General features: G+C 41.2%; 1 protein-coding gene across 2 annotated transcripts in view; it reads left to right on the forward strand.

The window, feature by feature from the left end:
• The window catches only part of LOC139755312 (uncharacterized), a 90,179-nt gene that overhangs the window by 54,328 nt on the left and 17,200 nt on the right, over positions 1-18,651 (forward strand). For both annotated transcript variants that reach the window (XM_071673438.1, XM_071673436.1), the window contains exons 2-6: positions 4,973-5,047; positions 6,487-6,558; positions 8,983-9,111; positions 14,072-14,343; positions 18,510-18,613. In XM_071673438.1, the coding sequence (XP_071529539.1) occupies positions 4,973-5,047; positions 6,487-6,558; positions 8,983-9,111; positions 14,072-14,343; positions 18,510-18,613 (652 nt within the window). The remainder of the gene's footprint in view (positions 1-4,972; positions 5,048-6,486; positions 6,559-8,982; positions 9,112-14,071; positions 14,344-18,509; positions 18,614-18,651) is intronic.

Consider the following 18,651-nt stretch of genomic DNA (forward strand, 5'->3'; position numbering starts at 1 on the left):
TTATAGTCTGCATATATATTTTCTTTGTGGATATGTATTTACGATAATGCACTTCTTTAAACGTAAGGCTCCTAAACATGATTTTATAGAAGTTAGTTCCTCTGTCTCGAGGACATTCGTATATATCCAACAAGATGTGACATTCATAAAGCCAGAAGAGCCAAGTGTCAACATTTGGTGTGGCAAGAAAAAGGAAAGAAAATTTTTAGCAAAATTCGATTTGAAGTTTTGTAAACAATACTGCGAGCTGATGCTGAAGACTCGGTCATTTCTACGATGTAACAGAAAGAGGAAATTTTCAAGGGTGAATGATTCTTGTTGGGGTATAACGAGCTATGGACTAGCCCAAGATCAGTTCCCGTGTGGTGAAGGTTGGTGCCACGGAATATAGATCTGGTTCTGTGATTACCGTCAAGGCTTGGTTGATGACGAAGGCTTTATGATGGTTTTCGGAGCCTAGCATCATAAAAGGTTTCATAATGCCATACAGAACGGAGACCATTGTTGGTCCTTGCGTTGCGCACTCCGCCTCTCTGACATCAAAAGGTTGTTTTCAACGAAGAGAGAAATTAATCAAAAGGCCGGAATGTGTAGCACGATCAGTTATAACGTCTAATTAATGTTGATTACAAATTGCAATGGATTCATGTGTTGCTGATCAGTGATGATTAGCTTGTCAGACACAGAAGCCAAGAAAGGGGCATCTACCTCCGGTACGTGTCTGTTTAGAGGAACTCGAAGTCGTGATATGATCTGCGACCCTCACTAGCAACGCTCTGGAAACTGAGAGGAAAACAACCTTGGCCCCGTTCAGTGCGACGAGGTAAATGATGACTTTCTCAGGACACAGTTGTCCTATCATCAGGGGAATTCACTATGGTCAAAGGTTACAGCCATCCATTGTAAGGGTTGAAGTCATTCTGTTCATGGGCTGAAGTCGTCCGACTGAAGGGGTGACATCTTCCTAGTTTAGGGGTAACGCCATCCCTCATCCTCATAATTGGATGATGTCATCTTCCTCACAGGCCAGTCATCAGATTCAATGGGTAAAGTCTTTGTGCTCGCAGGTTGCAGTCATCTTGCTCATGCAGTGCAATGATCTCACCCAAGTGGTCAATGAATGGGAGGAGTGATTGTGCTCAAGTGGCTGGGTTTTTGCCCAAGTGGTCAAGGATCCGATCCGTGTTTCAAGATTGAAGTCATCGTTTTCAAGGGACGCAAACTTCAGGAAGAGAACCACTGCAACAGACGTCACCAGATCACAGTGCGTTACGTCTTGTCAGAGATCAGTCATCACGCTGAGAACGTTCCATCTATTGCAAGATAACTCAACCATAGCCTGTGAGTTCCTTTTGTGTTAGAAAACAGGGTCAGTAATATCATGAAGGATAGAAATGCAATATTACGTTTACTTAGACTATCCGATCCTTTGATTATGTAAATATAATTATATTTTATTTCTCTCAAAGGAATCAGTTCTTTATCTCTTGCTAGGATGTGTCATTCATCTTTTCACTGGCCAGGTGGCCAAGATGAACCCAGTTAGGTACAAAAGCAGAAACACAACTTTCACCGGACGATTCTGTAAAAACCTTTGGCAACTTTAGGCCACAAACCAATCAAGAATTTTTACTATCTGGAGGGAAGCGGGGTCGATGTGAAGGCCAGGAGTGGAGGTCTGATGTGGATTACTTTATTGAATTAAGTTACATTCTTTTTTAAAATTTTCATGGAGTATAAAAGTTAAGTTTTTAAGACTGATATGGAAAATTAGCCCACTATGTCTTATTTCTCGTCGTATCTTTAAACATCATCTCATCTGATCTCAGTGTTCGAACTTATGTTCAATCAAACATCTTGTAGAGGAGGGATGAGGCATAGTCAGATACCTGCATCTCTGTCTCACTTTAGCTTCATTGGCTTGGACTCCACCAGCTTATCATCTTATCAGAAATATGACACGTGTATACGCACAAACAAACACACGAAAATGCGAGCAGGTATTGTCATTATCAAAGGATTTGTAGGGTTTCAGAAAATACGAGGACTCCTTTATAATACCTGGCCTTTGTGATGAACACAATGGACCAGCTTTACCATCAACGGAACAACATTCAGCGTACATACATGTGAAAGGAAGAATGTCGGAGGAAGAGGACGTACAAATATTTGAGAGCGTAGGGGACGGACGTACAACAATACCGTGAACACACAAGAGATTTTCAGTACAATCCACAAACAGAACATGAAGACAGACCGATACAATCTCCCGAGGAAAACAGGGAAAAGTGATTCAACCTTTCGTGTGAAGACTTCTTGAAATAAAGACGAAAGTCTGGATCACAATATCATTTTCCCTGTGGCTTGACAATACAGGAGAGTGGCATGAATACACAATCATATGGGAAGATGCCGGATATGTCCAATCTGTATGATGCAGAAGGATGTGAATGATTTCAGAAAGGTATGAGAGACGTTGCTGAATCGCTCTGGAGACGTAAAGAGAGAACAGAATCTCTACAGATGAAGAGAGATTACTGAATCCCTCTACAGACTTTAACAGTTCAAAACATCCCTCATACCAGACTGACTACCAAGAGACTCCCAGGACTTCTGGTACCAGGAGTGAAGATGATCTTCAAGAAGCCAAGCCCAGGAAGAGAAAAATGTGTAAGACAGAGAGACGGAACTCGTGCTTCGTTTATCATGAAGGATCTAAATGTGGTCCATTTAGTTGTATTGGTCCGAGACACATGTGAGGAGACAAGCAATCCGTCTTCCTCAGGTGGGGAGTGAGGCAATCCTCCGTGACGTTGGCGGCGTGTTGGAGATTGATGACACGTAGATGGAGGTCAAACGATCTCCCTCCCAGCCTCACTGGGAAGCACTGCGTGACGTCACACGAAACGATGCAGAAGGGAAACAATGTGAGTTGCGAAGAAAAATGATCATCAGGAGTTTTGGCCAATAGTTAACATTCCTGTGAAGAAGGTGAGGAGAACCAGGAACAGAATAGGATTGCTTTAGCTTCTCGATGACGAATTCAGAATAGATAATTCTTTCTTACAATTCTTTGTGAGAATGATGATTACTCAAACCAATTTTGCAGTAGGTACAATAGCCTTTGTAAATATCATAATAGGAAAATGTATTTGTAAAAAAAACTTACTCTCTAAATAGAATGGTAGATTGGTTCTGTATTGCTAAAATCCCATACTGGTCCATGTTTACTTTCTTCGTTGATGAATACGATGAAAGAAATGCCAGAGCTTTCATGGGGTCAATATTTATGTATTATGTCTGAATATTGAGTCGTGTTTGATTGATTTGATATGAAATTTCTTTTGGGCTTTGAGGTATATGATTTCAAAGTTGATGGTCTAGAAACATCAACGGAAAAAGAGGAAAAAATATATTAGACCACGACTGTACTGAAGCTTAACATGTGCCATCAATTATCTTGGCTTAAAAACAATTTCCAAAGAACTTCCGGTACTCTTGAACACGACATTATGATGAGTATGATGATCTGGCATTTGACCTTAACCATGAGGAACAGACCAGAGGTCATGTCATCAGGTTCAAGGGTTGTACTGTGGTGCTCAAGGGTGGTCAGTCGGTCATTCCCTCGTGCTTAAAGAGTTAAAACTGGGTCAGTCCCTCGGGCAAGGGTGTGTTCACCGTCCGAGAGCCAGTCTGGTTGTTTTGGGCTTTAGGTCTGTCGGCTGCCAGGGTCATTTGACATCAACGTCAGGCCACGTCCACCAACAGGAAACATATTAACATATTTTCCAGATGTTAAGAATCATGTAAGACCACATACACACTCTCACTGTGTATATGAAGCACCGGATGCCTTGGAACCCTCGCTAGATGTAAGGTAGGCTGTTGAATGTCAGTTAAGGAAAAAAAAGTTAGATTCTTCCTTGAAACAAAATTGTGGGAAGATGATGTATTTATATCTGAGTAAAGAAAAAAAGAATCTTTAATGTCACGCACCTTCAATGGATTATCTTAAGCTCAATCAAATAGAAAATAATTCAGAAAAGCAACAGAACGAACATTCAGAACATATTTGATATAAATCTTTTCGTTTCACGGTGAGATGAGCACCAAAACAATCCGCTAAAATCTGGAATTAGATTTTTTCTCGATAATCCTTTTATTTCATCAGCCTCGGCCTGTCGGGTCTTATAGATCCCAAGGGTCCTTATGTGCCATAATGCTCGCTCGCTGGTTCTGGCACAGTGAGGAAGGCAACGGAGATCAGCGGAAATTTGTGGTAGAAAGTCATCAACTTCATCACAGACACACATACCATATAGTCTGGAATACAGAAGTATTGTATCTATGATAATTGATCGTTGATAAACAAATTATAAACTTGCTTATAGATAGAATTATATCTTTAATTGATCGTCACTCAACAAATTACAGACCTGTTTATAGCTTTACATATATTTCAAAATAAGATACTAAGACAAGTATATCTACACGTAATACTGGTCATTCACTTCCTCCAAATATCGTCAATACTTTCCCTTGTCTTGTCTTTGTCCGTTTCAGAATTCCAACGATATTTCATTGAAGGCCCGACCTTGATGTGGACTTTTGTCCATGACAAGAGCCTTCCACATGGGAAAAATGTAGTGGAGAAATACACGATATCTGGGAACCCTATATATATATATATATATATATATATATATATATATATATATATATATATATATATATATATATAGTACCCTAGTGTCCTAGTTAGTGGCCTGGTGGTCTGTCCTCACTTAGGCGGTAGTTCCACTATCACTAGGAGAGGTGTGTGTGTGTGTGTGTGTGTGTGTGTGTGTGTGTGTGTGTGTGTGTAAATCAGTCATTCAGTCAGCTCACACTGAATTTAACCTTATGTCAAAACTTTCCAGAGTTCCAGACAGGTCCAGATGGATGACTAGTTATCTTTTCCATGTTCCAGACAGTTGACGCAGCAGCTGGAGCTGTGTCGAGTGACCCGGTTGGACTTCCAGAGCTTCCAGGACCTGACTTACTTGTATGTTACCTTTGGCTTGTTCAGTAGGTAGCTTAAAGTCATCAGTGTAGTACATGAGTCTAACTCTCCCTTCTCTCCCTCGTTCAACTTCGTCTATGTTAACAAATTTGTTCTTGATTGGATGTGAAACAATCTAGTTCTCTTGAGTTAAGGCTATTTTTTTCCGATTGTGTGATTTCATGTATCGTATCATACGTAGAAATGGTTCTCTTGTTCACATACGAGTTTATCGTCTTTGATTCAATCGTGACCAATCGTTGCCTCGTTTACTTGCCACACATTCTTTGTCTTGCATTCTGGGGTTATATGTGTTTCGGTTTTATTTGAAACCTTTGTGCTTCATTCGTGTGAACTGTTTCATTTTTCTGTCTCATCCTTGGTTATTGTCACAGGCGTCTCTGTTTCTGTCGCTATGACTGCTTTATACTCATTCTTGTTCGAATCTGTTTTTTATCTTTTTGCTTCGATTATCTGTACGTTTACAATGAATGTGAGTGTGTTTGTTTTCAGTTCTGTTGAGTTTTCATGTGATTCATATTTCAAACTCTCACAGCACTTCCACAACTAATCAGATTAAAATTTCTTTAAATGAACCAATAAGATAAAAGTTGTCAACTAATTTTACATCACCAGTGCCTCTTTTCTTTTCATGTCACTGTGCCATACGTACTACTTCGTCAACCATAAGTACATCCTAATTCAACCAATACTGCTGCCACTGCGTCTCCGTCAGGCATCACTATACCCATTTCTCTTCTCGTCAACCACCACTTAACCCACTCACTTTTTTTTTCTAACAACTACCAATTTCCGTCGCCCACTGCGTCGCTTCGGAAACATTCTGCAGCAGCCCAAGAATGCTACTAGGACGTAAGACTCCAGGAAACACCTCATTTGCATCTGAGTCATGGCAACAATTCGTCAGATGAAAGGCAAACGAGACACGTCCTGTGAGCTCTGGGAACAGGGAAAAAATGTGAAACGCTTTTGGAACAAACTTGAGGCACAGAGGTTGTTATTGTTACTCAGAAGCGCCACTCTGGCAACACAGACTTTAACTTCTGTGTTGTTTTAGGATTTTCATAAATACAGAAAGTCTTACACAGAGAGATATAGATAGACACGTAGTCACATAAAAACAGACACGTACACGAACATGATATGACGCACATTACACAGACAGAAACATACAAAGAGTATAAACTGGCACACAAAAAAGAGGAAATACACAATCATACACAATCATACCTTTCTGTCTGTTTATCTGAAGATGTGATTAACGACAAATTTTACAGCTACACTTTCATTTCTCCTTCGTTTTTTCTGCATCTTTTATTCATAATATTATGTCTACACTGTTCTATATATCTTGTTTACACACTTGGAATGTTCTCTATTTATGTCATTATAAACCCTGGCATGTTCTTGTCCCTTTGCAGGTCTATCACACACTCAGCACTTACCGAGGTAGAAGACGGCGCCTTCGGGAACCTGCTCAAATTAGAAACATTGTGAGTATTAGTGGTGTTAAAGCAATGTATATATATATATATATATATATATATATATATATATATATATATATATATATATATATATATATATATATATATATATATATATATATATATATATATATCTATATATATATACATATATATATATATATATATATATATATATATATATATATATATATATATATATATATATATATATATATATATATATATATATATATATATATATATATATATATATATATATATATATATATATATATATATATATATATATATATATATATATATATATATATATATATATATATATATATATATATATATATACAGCCAAAGAGTTCATTTTAGGCAATATCAAAGTTCATAAACTGAGCCGACCTAAATTCCCTTTGAACAGCCCCAAACATTTTCCTGAACCCATAAGTTTACCAGGAGCCTGGGAGAAAAAATCGTATAACTTATTTTCATATATAAAATGAAACTTTTATATTCTTCATTGCGAAATGAAAAATGAAAAAAAAATCATGAGCCCTGAACGTATTACGTCTTTTGAAGGGGTAGGGTTAGAGTTTTGTAAAGAAACTAAAAATGTTTTCATAAAAATCTAGATTTGTTTGATAAGAAAATGGAACACAGGGGCACTTAATGTGGCTGAGAAAAACACACGTACGTGGAATGAGTAACATAAAGGGAAGAAGACTGTTCATCGCCATCATCAGCTCCCTCGTCGGCTGCAACAAATTCTTGGACCTTAACGTTAGTACAACAGCGTGACCCTTATGTATGATAGCTTCCTGATTAACCTTTACTCGTATAGGTCAGGTCAAAGTTTATTCCATCATACCTAAGGTTTTGTACAGCAGTTTTAAAGGGTCGACTCGTCGTGCTCAATGTGTGATACCGTTGTGCTGAAGACCTTGACTGAAGCAGATGTGATCGCTCCCGTCTTCGATCTTCGCCATTTTCTCGGTAAGTTCTGCTCCTAGTCACGCCTACGATTTCCTCCCGCTGCTTCCTACGCGCGCTGGAAAGCTCCTTAAGAAATATAAGTTTATCGTCGACCCACCACTGGTGCTCGACCTCTTACGGCTACGTCAACCAGCGGGGCAAGTGATGGTTACCTGGTTTTATGATCTCATCATCGATGTGGAACGACCTGGGGGCCTTCCATTTATAACACACACACACACACACACACACACACACACACACTGGAGGGGGCGTTAAGGATATGGTTGTGAGGTTCATCACCCTTAACCATCTCAAGTATCTCGCTATGATCCAAGGGCAGGAAGGTGCGGCCCTTGATTTGACCTTGAAGGTCAGGTCCAGGACTACGCCACCATATTCATATCGTTGTATCCGAGGGTCATAACATTCTGCTCCTGAGGCCAAGTATGAAAATGTTTTCTACTTAAAAAGTTTGGGAAGGAAACTTGAGCGTGTGTGCCGGTGGATCACTTGGCTTGATCGTAGAAGTATCAGGCATAATACAGCAACAACAACACGTCCATATGAGCTTCTGTGGTGAGGTAGTCAGGGATCCTGATCCTACCAAGGCCTGTTGGTATTCGCATCCCGGCCAGAGCAGTCGGCTCACAACCAGACGGTCATCCCTTCCACGCCTGTGATATATAGCGCCTCCCTATGGGACTGGGCCGCACAAACTGACCGTAACATTTCGATCACCGTTAAGGAAATAAATCACGAGGGAAAAACGTCAATGATAGTTGACCAAGAAGCTTTGCTCGTTAAGTTATACATATGTTTGGGAGACGATAGTTGGAAAGTTATATAAAGATAGAAAAAACATTAACTATTTGAAAGCGGCTGAATGTTTGAGATCTTTTGCATAACAAATATTTTCCATGTTCAAATATTCCAAAGTTCCATCTAAGATCTGTTGACATCCTGAAATCGGATTATCTGTTGTACAGAGTATTGTACATCTGGGGAAGTTCTTCAAGTGTTGTCACACATTCCCACCGCTGACTTTACTCGAGTTACTGAATTCAAATAGCAATATCCTCCCAATAGATTCTCTGGACTCAGACTTTTGCATCTGTACAACTGCGGCTTAGCATAGAGAGATGTGCCACGACAACATACAGTTTCAAACTACTGATACCTATGGTGTCTACATGCGATTATCAAAGATCATTCATATTGGCTGAAAATGTATAAAAATGTATAGAAATGTAGTAACTATATTTCTATAAGACTAAAACAAACTGGATTTTAGCCTACCTTATCACCCAACCTTTGCGAGAAAAGAAACTTGGAAAGTTCACTTTTAAGAATCAGGTCCAAGACCTTGGCATTACGCCTCTGCTTCGTCCAGTCATATTCAAGAGTCGTTCTGTCGAGGAACCCAACACTGTGTTCTAACCCACATGTTAATATCTCCTGCAGGGACCTGAGCCACAACCAGCTGCACGTCCTCTCCTGGAGCACCATATGGCCCGCCTCGCTCCTGCTGCCTCCTTCACCCTACCACCACACCCTCTCCTGGCACACCTCCTGGCCTGCTTCCCTCCCAGGGTGAGTACATCATCATTCACCCAGTCATTATCGTCATCACCCGATCATTACCACCGTCACCCAATCATTAACGGCTTCCTCGTTATAACCATAAACTACCTTTGCCAGCAAGTAACCGTTCTCCCAGACAATGTGCTATGAGCCTTCCCAGGAAGACCTCGTACCGCTGGATCAAATAAATATCAATAATTCGACCAGCCCGCGAGTTGCAGGGGCTCCTCCTGCCTCCGTCACTCTCCCTGTAAACTCCCCTATGCACACTCCCCTGTGGACACTTTCAGTACAAAAAAATTATACGTAAATTCCCGAGAATTAAGTTATGTATACTTCTCCAGGTTAATGATTATTACCTTAAAACAAAACCTTCCACCCAAATTCTCTCTCTCTCTCTCTCTCTCTCTCTCTCTCTCTCTCTCTCTCTCTCTCTCTCTCTCTCTCTCTCTCTCTCTCTCTCTCTCTCTCTCTCTCTCTCTCTCTCTCTCTCTCTCTCTCTCTTCTTCCTCTGTGTGTGTGTGTGTGTGTGTGTGTGTGTGTGTGTGTGTGTGTGTGTCTGTGTGTGTGTGTGTGTATGTGTGTGTGTGTGTGTGTGTGTGTGTGTGTGCAAGAGATATGCTATAAGGAAGGAATGAGTCATCAATTCCGAAGTGTTGGGATAAGAACTTCCTATACGAAGATGTTGGTCGTAAGTCCTGTATAAACTGAGAGGCGTGTCAGTCTTGAATGTGTCTGCCTTACTAGCAGGACACAGTACCAAAGCTAAGAGGAAAAGTAACACGAAACATGACCACGTTAAGAGCAGAGGCCTGTTGAGACAGCATCGTCAGCAGCAGTAAAACAGCAGCAGCAGCAGCAGCAGTAAAACAGCAGGAGCAGCAGCAGCAGTAAAACAGCAGCAGTAGCAGCAGCAGTAAAACAGCAGCAGTAGCAGCAGTAAAACAGCAGGAGCAGCAGCAGCAGTAAAACAGCAGGAGCAGCAGCAGCAGTAAAACAGCAGGAGCAGCAGCAGCAGTAAAACAGCAGCAGTAGCAGCAGCAGTAAAACAGCAGCAGCAGCAGCAGTAAAACAATAGTAGATACACGAGCAACATCAGCTGCAGAAACAACGGCAGCAGCTTTGTCAGCAGGAGCAGCAGCATCAGCTGTAACAGCAGGAGCAGCAGCATCAGCTGTAACAGCAGGAGCAGCAGCGTGGGAGGGTTAAAGTTGGGGAGCTCATTGACAAGTATGAGGGAAGGGCAAGTCTGCCATGATACTCTGGTAATGCACCCATGGTTCTGTGTGGGATTACTTACTTGTGATGACTCCTTTGTAGTGTGTGGGGAGGGAGTGCTACACTCGTATGGCCGCCAACTCTGGCACCTTTTCTACTGTCATACATCCAATTTCAAACCTTCGTATACCGTCATAGCATTAGCAGTTCTACGTTATCACTTATTCCATTCTTCCTGTACTCTTATACTATCAAGGTTCTCCTTCATAATCTTTATCAAACGTTTCTTCTTTAGTTTTATCCTATGACCTTACGTCTTTCAAAGAACTCCTCTCTCTCTCTCTCTCTCTCTCTCTCTCTCTCTCTCTCTCTCTCTCTCTCTCTCTCTCTCTCTCTCTCTCTCTCTCTCTCTCTCTCTCTCTCTCTCTCTCTCTCTCTCTCTCTCTCTCTCTCTCTCTCTCTCTCTCTCTCTCTCTCTCTCTCTCTCTCTCTGTATGTACGTGGGTGAAGGTACGTGTATGTGTATGTGAATCCGTGTGCATGTGCACGTACTTACGTATAATAGAAATGTAGTAAGTGTGTGTGTGTGTGTGTGTGTGTGTGTGTGTGTGTGTGAATGCTATTTTTTGTATTCAGTTGATTTTCTAAACAAATCGAGTTTTATGTTATCATAGCTTTTACCTTTAGTAAGGTCGTCTACAGAAATATCATAGAAGAAAACAAGATAATAACAGGATAACACAAAGAGCATTAACACTAATGGTATTATATATTATTACTCTCTTCAGGATTACGGTAAACAATGTATTGAGATCATACTTCTTCCAACACTACCACTCCTACTACTACTACCATTAATACTACTCCTACCACTACTACTACTACTTATACTACTACTATTACTAGTATTACTACTACTACTACTACTACTACTTCTACTACTATGCTAATTGACTCCGAAACACAATAATCTCATTAAATCTGCGTAATTGATCATCATCGATAAGGCCTTCATCAACCTCGGTCAACATTTGCCCAGACATACTCAAACATTTGTCTCAGTTGAACACGGATAGAACTTTATGTTCTCTGGGAAAGTGACCTGACCCTGGGAAAGTGATCTCCCTCTTGGAAAGTGACCTGGCTCTGGGAAAGTGACCTGACTATGGGAAAGTGGTCTGACTCTGAGAAGTGATCTGAAACGAATGCTAGTTAAATTCGTCCTCGACTTCATTACTGTGGCGAGGTCAGATGACGTCTTGTCAACAGAATCGACTTTGGCTCCACGTAAGGCCTTATTTTGGACCTGACTGATAATATGCGGAATAAATGAGGGTGAAAAGGAGAGAGAAAATTAGCCTCAGGGTAAAAATTATAATGAAAGATAAATTTGCTTTGGTTTATCTATTATTCATGATGCATAACTTGGCACTTAAATGATTCATTATCTGCAATGCACATACCTGTGTTCACGTAAATCTCCTTAGTTGGCTATGAGGCTCCTGTCCCAGGAGGCTAATTAATGAGGTACGCACACACACACACACACACACACACACACACACACGCGGCTGGAATATATCCATCATAACCGTAAATAACAACAACTCGAGTGATTGGCGTTGTGTTTGGTGTTTTGGACAATGCGGACTACCTGTGTCCTTCCTAATGACCACTGTGAGTAACGAGTCTTGCAGTGCATAACAACCTGTTTGTTTGCATGCAACGTTTTAATCCCTTGAGTACAGTGGTATAACCCTGAGCACGACGATACGATCCTTGAGCGCGACGATACGACCCTTGAGCGCGACGATACGACCCTTGAGCACGACGATACGACCCTTGAGCGCGACGATACGACCCTTGAGCACGACGATAGGTCCCTGATGTACGACAGTGATCATGACGGCTTTACCATTGACCTGCCTTTTACGGGCCAGTTTGAAGGCCAGGCTATCCTCTGCTAGCGCCTACCGTCGTTCGTGAGGTCGTGCTCAAGGGCCGTCGTACCGTCGCGCTGCAGGAGTGAACCACTCCATGCTAGACACACGAGTTCCCGTCGTACGACCAGCAGAGGAACAGCACTGCCGGACAAACAAGGATTTTGACGAAATCTGTAACCTTGACTTTGGAATGATCCGTCACCCCTACACACACTGACTTACTGCAACACCCTGAGAGTCGGAGAACGATCGCAAGTAACAACAGAAAGAGGAGAGGGAGCTCTTGAAATCACCAGGGATGTCGTGGGGTATAGAGGCGCCTCTGATACATTGTATTCAATCCATAACAACGAGTAGCAGTAACTACATACTGGGCGTCCTGACACGTTGTCACAACTCAGGCAGGATGGAACGCAGTGTATACATGTGTTCATTTACACTATATAAACACGACACAGCATGACAGACAACAGACCAGAGATCCTACGGCTTAAGAGCTTAACTCACACACACACGCACACACACACACACACACACACACACACACACACACACACACACGCATACACAATGTGCAACAACAGTGATATTACAGAAGAATTAATCCCTGACGATATTAAGTGCAGCGGTCAGCAGTAATGTCTAAAGTTATGTGTGTCCACCATTTGTTCTGTTCCTTATGGTTGGTTGGTTGGGTTTAACGACCAGCGACCTATGAAAATAAAAGGTCATTAGGCCTGTAACCTTTTGGTGTTCTATGCTCTTGTGTGTACATCAAGCATCACTTTGACTAAACATGTTAATAGTTCTAGTAAAAGCTATGAAAACTTTGTCTCTGCAAGATTATGCAATTATGAGAACTTTTATTCCTAACACATAAATCAAATCATTTTGATTAACTCTGTCTCTTTAAGGAAATAAATCACGTTATTAATCAAATTAGTGTCTAAATTATCCAGCGGGCTTTCACAGTTGAAGTTTGTGTTGTTATTGTTAGAATAATGTATTAATTCTTCCCGGTATATATCGTATTAGGAACGTATAATGAACGTGTGCTGTATTGCTGGGATTCTATTGCTGTCTGTTCATCGTTGGGAAAAGGTTTTACAAAAGAAAAGGAAACTTCTATGTTGATTTAAATATGATATGTGTATATGGCACAGTTTCCATGTCTTTGATTTATGGAGCAATATACTTCTGGTGTTTTTATTTATACTAAAAATTATAAACAGTCTTACTAGGAGGTGAGCTATGTGATTACTGCATCATTATAATTGTGAAACTACATGATAAAAAATTCAATTATTTCTAGAGGATATATGAGTCATCCTCCCCTCTACACCGTCCACCAAGCACCGTCAAGTGGTGAGATTTGTCTGTAAACAGATGTCAGTCGCATCCTTAGATCTGGCGATGGTTCAAGTTCCTCCAGCGACGCTTGGCGACTGTCAGGCCATTGATGCCCCCTGGGTCTCCTTAGGCCATGGTGTCTGGCCGGAGAACAAACACACGTTGATGAGACCTGATAACTGACACTTGGTTATTGGTATATGACAATGAATGACGGATAGGCTGTGGAAGAACTCCGGTATATTGTTCTTTGTAAACGTGTGTGTGTGTATGTGTGTGTGTGTGTGTGTGTGTGTGTGTGTGTGTGTGTGTACATATATTCCTTCTCCCCCTCCCCCTGTGAGTAGTGATCGAACTCTTTTCATATCAAAAAAGTCTCCTGCCCCCTAGTGACTTAAGTTCACGAAACGTATGTAATGTGTTTTACAAAACTATCTGGTGTTTCCTCTTTTCCCCAGGGAGCGTCTGCGTCACATTAACACGACGGGTAACCCCCTGGTGCTGGACGACTGCAGGAACGCCTGGCTACTTACCTGGGGAAGGAGGAAGACGCTTCACTCACAGGCGTGGCGGGAGATCACCACCAGAGGTGGTGTGGAGGCCAGGTCGAGGAGCGAGGCTGAGGGTGTGACCAGCACAGAGACAAAAGAAGCCGACACGTTTAGTCATAAGTCGACGAATTCCACAACAGAGGACTGCCCGCCCCCAGGAACGACCCCTTCATCCTGCTGTGAGTTTTGCTCATCATTTGTTGATTTCTGACTGCAATGAACCTTCACTCGCCATCTATTGATTAGGGGAGGCCCTAACACGCAACACCAGCTATTGATCAGGGAAGGACCTCCCCCCCCCAAACAACGCCATCTATTGATCAGGGGATACCAAAGTTGTAACGCCATCTGTTGATCAGGGGAAGCCCTAGCAAGCAACGCCATCTTTTGACGCAGCGAATATCTAAGAATGAGAGTGGTCAGTTGGTGATATGGGGACTCTGTAAGCAAAGCCACCTATTGAGCGTTGCAGATGACATTTCCCACAGGTCCCTTTAATAGATTACTAGACATGGTAGTGACATTAAGTAATCAAGAGATCCTTGAATGGAAAGAAAACGAGAGAGGTCGATAGTAGAGAGAGAGAGAGAGAGAGAGAGAGAGAGAGAGAGAGAGAGAGAGAGAGAGAGAGAGAGAGAGAGAGAGAGAGAGAGAGAGGAGGAGGGGGGAGAGTCGAAAGTCATACCAGTTCTAAGTAATCTAGAAAATCAAGCTCAGGAAAACGGGCATATTAAAAAAAAAGATGAAAAAGGACACACGGTGACGAAGATTAATCTATGAGCGCAATCCTTTTGATCGAACACAATAAGGATGATATTCATCTGCTACAGAAAGGAATTCTCCTCACGGAATACCAAGACGATCTGGATGTCCCGAGGATATAACCTGTCAGGTAAGTTTATCTAATTTGCCTTCGTCCAGCGTCGGGCAGGAAGGCTGTACTTTCAGATGATATGAACAAAATCACGTTGATCCTTCCTGAAGAAACTGTATGTTCTCGTCAGCATTACTTTTGGTAAACGTTGATGGTGTTTTGCTACGTCGCGAAGTGATGTGAATTTCTCGGGTGTGGTATTTCCACCTGATTCCAGGAAGCTCAGTGAGTGTTATAATCCAGCGACCTTCTAAGCTACTGGGCTACAACAGGGGCATATCACTGCAGGTACCTGTTGCTTCTCCTGGTACCTTTGGCTTCCTTCTAGTACCCGTGGCTTCCTTCTGGTACCTGTGACTTCCTCATGAGACCCTGCACTTGTGGCTTCCACTTGGTATCTGCTGTTTCCTACAGACATATTCACACTGATTCTCAGTCCAGCCTCTGACACAGTCCAGCACAAGGGAGGCTCGACGCCATCGTCTATTTCTGACATGGTTATCTTGGGTATAATGACTTGCCCTTTGATTTAACCCTCAGATGGCATCACGACATCGTGTTAGCTAAACGTCCGACCATAGTTTGCAAAGGCCGAGCCTCAAGAAGGCTTTAAGAGCTTGGTTGGCGTGGAGTCGTCGACTTCTGTGCATGGTGTGTTTTGTTTGTCGCTGTATGAGCGTCAGCAGCTGACGACCTCTCAGAGAAGCAAATCTTTTTAAGAAGCCGCTGGATGTGAACAGGAATTAGTGGATATCAAAATAAGTCAATGGATGTCTGTAGATATCTTTGAATATCAGTATTTGACTACCTCTCTGATAGATCGATATCTTTTCGTAAGCAGGGAACTAACTTTATCTAACCAGCTGAATACAGACGATTTTAAAGATTTGGTTCCCTTTAAAGGATGAGAGCTGAGAGAAATGCACTCTCCCTCCGGATGGCCGCTTGCCAAATTTTTCTTCCTTTCTGTAGGTTCAGGTAGGTGGAAGTTCTGTGGGACGACGTAGCAACAGAGAGTCCACTCCACCATAATTACTAATATCATGGCTTAAAAAGAAAAACTGCGACCAGACTAAATGCAGACCAGACTTGATATACCAGTGGATATAGCCTGATCCCATGACTATCATAAATATTGTTTCTTCTCATCAGAGTTGTCAGCTAATCAAGTGACTGGAGGCAACGTTGCAAGGATAAGTGGCAACACACAAGTAAGATATTGAAGATTGTGGACTGATCGCTGCGGGACAACAGAGATGCATGTTGAGGAAGAGAACTTACTTCCTCTTGTCAAACTGGCCTGGAAGCTTAACTCACAAGTCATGATACCTGATTCCTTAATCAAAATTTAATTTACATGTCAAGTTTAACTCATAGATAAACTCAGACTCACAGAGTCATTAAGTTTAGCTTACAAGTTAATGATGGTAAATTAAGTTAACAAGCTTAACCGTAATGTCATATATATATATATATATATATATATATATATATATATATATATATATATATATATATATATATATATATATATATATATATATATATATATATATATATATATATATATGTATATATATATATATATATATATATATATATATATATATATATATATATACTTTTGGTAAACGTTGATGGTGTTTTGCTACGTCGCGAAGTGATGTGAATTTCTCGGGTGTGGTATTTCCACCTGATTCCTGGAACCTCAGTGAGTGTTATAATCCAGCGACCTTCTAAGCTACTGGGCTACAACAGGGGCATATCACTATATATATATATATATATATATATATATATATATATATATATATATATATATATATATATATATATATATATATATATATATATATATATATATATATATATATATATATATATATATTCCAGCCGGTAAACCATGTCTTAAACTGGAGCATTATTTGCTGCAGGTACCGCTCAAAGGGACGGTCTGCACACTCGCTTTTCTATTACCATGACGTTTTTTACTCCGGTCTGAGGAAAAACATCAGAAGGGAAATATACTTCAGAAAAGGAGATTCTCTGCAGAAGTCTTTTGAGGAATATGAATTTACATAAATGTAAATGGAATAAGAATCTTAAAGAGAAGTATATGCTGTCAGGAGGACAGATGTGGTCCATAACGTAAACCATTTTACTTTCTTATATCCCAAGTAAACGTGACGTAACGTGAATATGAAACAAGATACTGCAGGCTCTTCCTCGTCCACATCCCTTGGGGGAAAATTGTTTAATATTCCCACTTGGCAACTCGCATCTCCCACGTGACCGCACAGCTGATATGTAAACAAGGGGCGGGATAGGTCTTTCTATCCACCAGCAGCTTCCAGTGACTCAGGCTCGTGTCATCCCTGCAGTTGTATGTCTGCAATAATACTAAACATTGACTTTTCTTCTGAGACTTTCTTCCTTCGTTGCGTTCTCGATTTTAAGAAAAAACAGGATCAAAATTATATCTCAATCAGTGTATGTGCTCTCTCTCTCTCTCTCTCTCTCTCTCTCTCTCTCTCTCTCTCTCTCTCTCTCTCTCTCTCTCTCTCTCCTGCTACACCTACTGACAGCCACAACAACATCTTACCCGACCCTCACAGACAAAGATCTCTGTTGCTTCAGTTTCCCAAGACGTGAACATCAACTTTCTCTTGCACACTTGAGAGCCTTCTCCCACTCAACAAAAGAAGGACCCAAACTCCCCAGTCATCAGGACTTTAATAATGGTTGACAAAGGGATTTTCAACCCTGTAGATACATAACATGATGTTTTTCGTTCCCTCATGAAGTGAATGTCCACAATAACTCGCTTCTATGACTGGGGACGTCCGTTCAGGACCAGTTCCCTCTAGAAGCAAATGCCCTCACCGTGTTGCCCACCATTCCCCGGGAACCTTTGACACAGTTGACTCCCTAAATGTAATTCCCTAAAGACATTTGTTGCCCGTTTGCTCTTAGGAACATGGTACACATGTTCCTAAGAGATTTCCTGAATATCTTATATATTTCCTCAAATGCCAGGAAGAAGCTAAATCAAATATGAAAAGAATGTTGCATATTTTTCAGATGCTCACAATTCCTTAACAAGGATATATCATGAGCTCTACGTCATCACCAGAGCATGACTGAACGTAACTGACCCATGACAGTAGCAGGATCTTATGATGACGTCAGAACTCCTTCAGCATATCATGGTTGACATTACTATCACAGAGTTTACACGACCCGACAACCCTGACATGATCTTGACATGAATCTACCTCGTTAACATGAAATCGATATGAATATGATTTCAGTATGGAATTACACTGACCCCACTGAAATGTGGGGCCACTCACAGCCTGACATGAGTCCAGCTTAAACTAATATGACCTTAGAAATAAGCTTAACATTGTATTAGCATGAGTTTAACATGACCTCTTGCTGTCCTACATGACCTCTTGCTGTCCTCCGCAGATCTGTGTCCGGCCATCCTCAGAGAGCTGAGTACCCACAAAGGGGAGGATGTGTGTGAGGAAATCGTAATTGAATGTTCCGTTCGAGGCCAACCAGCTCCACAGGTGAGTCATCTCTCTCTCTCTCTCTCTCTCTCTCTCTC

Source organism: Panulirus ornatus, chromosome 19 (genome assembly GCF_036320965.1).
Source record: "Panulirus ornatus isolate Po-2019 chromosome 19, ASM3632096v1, whole genome shotgun sequence".
Taxonomy (NCBI): domain Eukaryota; kingdom Metazoa; phylum Arthropoda; class Malacostraca; order Decapoda; family Palinuridae; genus Panulirus; species Panulirus ornatus.